General features: G+C 42.5%; 1 protein-coding gene across 1 annotated transcript in view; it reads right to left on the minus strand.

Annotated features, from left to right (window-relative positions):
- The window catches only part of MFSD2B (major facilitator superfamily domain containing 2B), an 18,227-nt gene extending 15,718 nt beyond the window's left edge, over nucleotides 1-2,509 (minus strand). Inside the window, exon 1 of the mRNA XM_045286590.1 lies at nucleotides 2,411-2,509. Coding sequence (XP_045142525.1) covers nucleotides 2,411-2,509 — 99 coding nt within the window. The remainder of the gene's footprint in view (nucleotides 1-2,410) is intronic.
- Nucleotides 2,510-4,534: the final 2,025 nt, after the last annotated feature.

Consider the following 4,534-nt stretch of genomic DNA (forward strand, 5'->3'; position numbering starts at 1 on the left):
ACCGGGGCGCCTGCTCCGAGGACCGCGTGGGGAACTGGGGAAAACGCGCCGACGGCTAGGTTTCATTTCTCCAAAGAGGGAAAGGCCACGAGCTCCCATTCGACGGCGGGAGAGGCCAGCAAGCCCTTTGGGGACCGTTTCCCCGGGAAGGTCGCAGAGGACGTGAGCGGGCCGGGGGTTCAGGTCCCCGCGGTTCGCGCGGACACCCTCTGCAGGTGCAGGTGGGCAAATTGTTTTTGAAAACGCAGCAAGACCATCAACTTGTATACCCAAATTGCGATTGTGGCTGAGCAGGCTGTCGACTGCTAAATTAGGAGCTAGAAGCCTGAGTCACACCTTGTCACACAGGGTCCTGTGACCAAGTTTCCAGCAGGGAAATGACAGCGGAGGCAAATGGAAACGGTGGGCATGCAGCAGCAGGACGGTCGTCAAGAGAGGGCCGTAGCCTAGGCTACATAGATGTGCAGGGGTGACACAGACCAAGAACTCAAATGAGAAAAACAGGAATCCTGGTTTCAGGTAAGCTAGCACTAGAGATTAAAAAAAAGAGTTACTCAGAATGGAAAAACTTTACAGCACACCATCCAAAAAGTGAAAAGGTGAATCCTGTGTTTGACATGGGGCTTGTATCCAAAATACATAGAGAGCACTTATACCTCAACCCAAAATGAGTGTAACCCAATTAAAAAATCAGGGCAAAGGCTCTGAAGACAGTACTCCCCAAAGAGAGAAGCGGGCCACACTCACAGATGCCAGTGGGAAAATGCAGCTCGAAGCCACAATACCACCACCTCCCACCCACTTTGTTAGGTGCCATCCAGCCCAATCCAAGTCCAACAGAACAGAACTCCAACCGTCCTGTGCCAGCCTGTAATTGTTCTTGTTTGAGCACACTGTTGATAGCACTGTGTCAATCCATCTTGTCTTCCTCTATTTGGCTGCGCCTCTATTTTACGGAGCATGATGTCCTTTCCCAGGGACTGGTCTCCCTGATAGCATGTCCAAAGCTGAGACTCTTTGAGCATTCTGGCTGTACTTCTTCCCAGACAGAGTTGTTTGTTTGTTTTTGGCAGTCCATAGTAATTTCAATATTCTTAGCCAGCAACAGAATTCAAATGCATTGGCTGTTCTTCAGCCTTCCTTATTCAATGGCCAACTTCACATGCATATGAGGCAATTGAAAACATCATGGGTCGGGTCAGTCACACCTCAAACTAACATCCTTGCGTTTTTTGCACTTTAAAGAGATTTTATTATTTTTAAAGTATTTTTAAAAATCTCTTGTGCAGATTTACTCAATACAGCATGTTGTTAAATTTCAACCGCTACTTTCATGAGCATTGATTGTGTATCTAAGATGAAATCCTGACAAGTCCCAACTTTTCGCCATCTCATGTAACCCACTGGTTCAGTGGTGACGATTTTGGTTTTCTTCACATGCAGTTATAATCCATACTGAAGGCTGCAATCCTCGATTTTCATCAGCAAATGCTTCAAGTTCTCATGTCCAGCAAGTAAGGTAGTGTCATCTGTATAGTGCAGGTTGTCAGTAAGCCTTTTTCCAATTCTGATGTGTTCTTTTTCAAATAATCCAGCTTCCCTGATTATTTGCTAAGCATACAGGCTCAATAACTATGGCAAAAGGTTACAACCCTGACACACACCTTTCTTGATTTGAAACCATGTAGCATTTCCTTGTTCTGTCGTACAACTTCCTCTTGATCCATTTATAGGTTCTGCATGAGCACAACGAAGTGTTCTGTAATTCCCATTCTTCTCAAGGTTATATTCATAGTTTGTTATGGTCCGCACAAATAAGAGGGTGTAGCCCCCCAAATGGATCCACCCCCCCCAAAGCTATGGATTTAATTTTTTTAACCAAACAACTTTATCACCTTCAACATACTCTCCATTACATTTAATATATTTGTCAAATCTGTGATTCCATTCTTAGAAATATTTTTCAAACTCATCTGGATAGCTGACAGCACCTCCCTTGTTTTTTTCTTCACCTCTTCTACACTGTTAAATTGATGTCATTTGATGTCCTTTTTTCTTTAATCGTTTTATTAGGGGCTCATACAACTCTTATCACAATCCATACATACATCGATTGTGTAAAGCACATTTGTACATTCATTGCCCTCATTCTCAAAACCTTTCATGTACTTCTGCAATTTGCAGAAACAAAGTCACACAGAGCGAGGTCTGGTGAGTAAGGTGAGTGGGGCAAGAGAGAGGCATACCGTTTTTTGTAAAAAACTGGTGCACTGAGATGGCTGAGTGAGCAGGTGCATTGTCATGGTGGAAAACCAGTCACTCGTCTTCCACTAATAAGGCCTTTTTTGTCACACACTGTTACATAATCTTTTCAGAACCTTTAAATAGAAACCTTGATCAACAGTCTGACCTTGTGGAATGAACTCCAAAATGCACTGTGAGTCCGCATTTTCATCCACTTGGGAAGAGTCAGATGGATGTCAAAATCAGATTTGTCATCAATCGACATTTCACCTTTTTTGAAATGAGAAAACGCCTCATTCACTTGAGTCTTTCCCATAGTGCTGTCCTTGTAAGCTGTGTTCAGCATCACAACAGTTTCTGTGGCATTTTTCTTGAGTAGGAAATAAAATTTCAGTCACACGCTGCTCTCTTAAGTTGGCCATCACAATAAACAAGGTTCAAGCAAAACTGCTTTTGCAAAAAAAAATTCACTGTGACCAGAGAGAACCTTCTCAGGCAATGCCACTGGGCGCACTAACTCAGAGCCAGTTGCTGGATGCTCACTTAGTGGGTAAAAATGCATACTATGAAAGCTCTGCCCAGTGGAGCTTTTTTTTGTCGGGGGTGGGGGGTGGGGGGAAAGAGGGGTCCCCCTTTGTATGAGCCTTTGCATAGTCAATAAAACACAAGTAAACATATTTCTGGTAATTCTCTGTTTTCTGCTAAGATTCATCTGACATCAGCAATATCTCTTGTTCTATGTTCTCTTCTAAATCCAGTTTGAACCTTGGCAGCTCCCTATCAGTGCGGCAACTGATGTTAAATGATCTTCAGCAAAATTTTACTTGCATGCGATATTATTGATGGTGTTCTGCAAGGTCTGCATTCTGTTGGGTCACCTTCCTTTGGGATGGGTAGATCTATGGAGTTCTTCCACTCAGTTGGCCGACTAGCTGTCCTCCAATTTTCTTGGCATGAATGAGGGAGTACTTCCAGTACTTCGTCAGCATGTTGACATGTTTTCATTGGTATCCCATCAATTACTGCAATCTTGTTTTTGGCTAATGCCTCCAGGGCAGCTTCAACTTCTTCTTTCAGTACCATGGGTTCTTGATCACAGTGGTTCTTGATAGTGGTTTCCACCTATCAGGGCGGCTTTTTCAAACACCAGAGGATTAGCCAAAGTAAAAATGTTTCAATGGAGCTTCTATCCTAAGAACTGACTAAGGCTGTTCACTTGCCAGGAATTAGCCAGTGAGAATCTTGTCAAGAGCAGCAAAACACTGTCAGACACTGAAAACTTCACACCCACTGGGATGGCTTTAATAAAAACAATAGGGGAACCGATTACAAAGGATCTACATGTGACCTCCTCTCTGAGGGCCGGGCAACAGAAAAGTGGGTGAAGGGAGATGTTGGAAGTGTAAGATATGACAAAATAATAATTTATAAATTAACAAGGGTTCAGGAGGGGGGAGGAGCAGGGAGGGAGGGGGGAAATGGGGAGCTGATACCAGGGGCTTATGTGGAGAGCAGATGTTTTGAGAATGATGAGGGTAATGAATGTACAAATGTGCTTTATACAATTGATGTATGTAAGGATTATGATAAGAGTTATATGAGTCCCCAATAAAATGATTAAAAAAATAAAACCAATAGATAATATGGCAAGAATGTAGGGAAATCAGAACTCTCCTACATTGCTGATGGGAATGTCAAATGGGAGCCAGTTTGGAAAATGGGCAGTTTCTTAAAAAATAAAATGTATTAACACATGACTTAGCACCTTCCACTCCTAGGTATTTATCTACCCAAGATATTTATAAATACCCTAGGTATTGATCTACCCAAGACAAATGAAAACAGAAGTCTAGATATAAATGTGTAATTTTAAAAAAAACCTAGCTTTTAAAAAAAATCGTTTTAATAGGGGCTCATACAACTCTTATCACAATCCATACATATATCAATTGTGTAAAGCACATTTGTACATTCATTGCCCTCATCATTCTCAAAACATTTCCTCTCCACTTGAGTCCCCAGCATTAGGTCCTCATTTTCCCCCTCCCTCCCTGCCCTCGTGAGCCCTTGATACTTTATAATTATTATTTTGTCATATCTTGCCCTGTCCGAAATCTCCCTTCACCCACTTTTCTGTTGTCTGTCCCCCAGGGAGGCGGTCACATATAGTTCCTTGTAATCGGTTAAATGAAGGTACGTCATTCTAAGAAAAAAAAGATAATGGATTTTTTTTAACCATAAACTTTTGGAAGTTCTCCTGTGTGTGTGTGTGTGTGTGTGTGTGTGTGCG

Source organism: Echinops telfairi, unplaced genomic scaffold, assembly GCF_000313985.2.
Source record: "Echinops telfairi isolate 266 unplaced genomic scaffold, ASM31398v2 ScPeMD7_9;HRSCAF=40, whole genome shotgun sequence".
Taxonomy (NCBI): domain Eukaryota; kingdom Metazoa; phylum Chordata; class Mammalia; order Afrosoricida; family Tenrecidae; genus Echinops; species Echinops telfairi.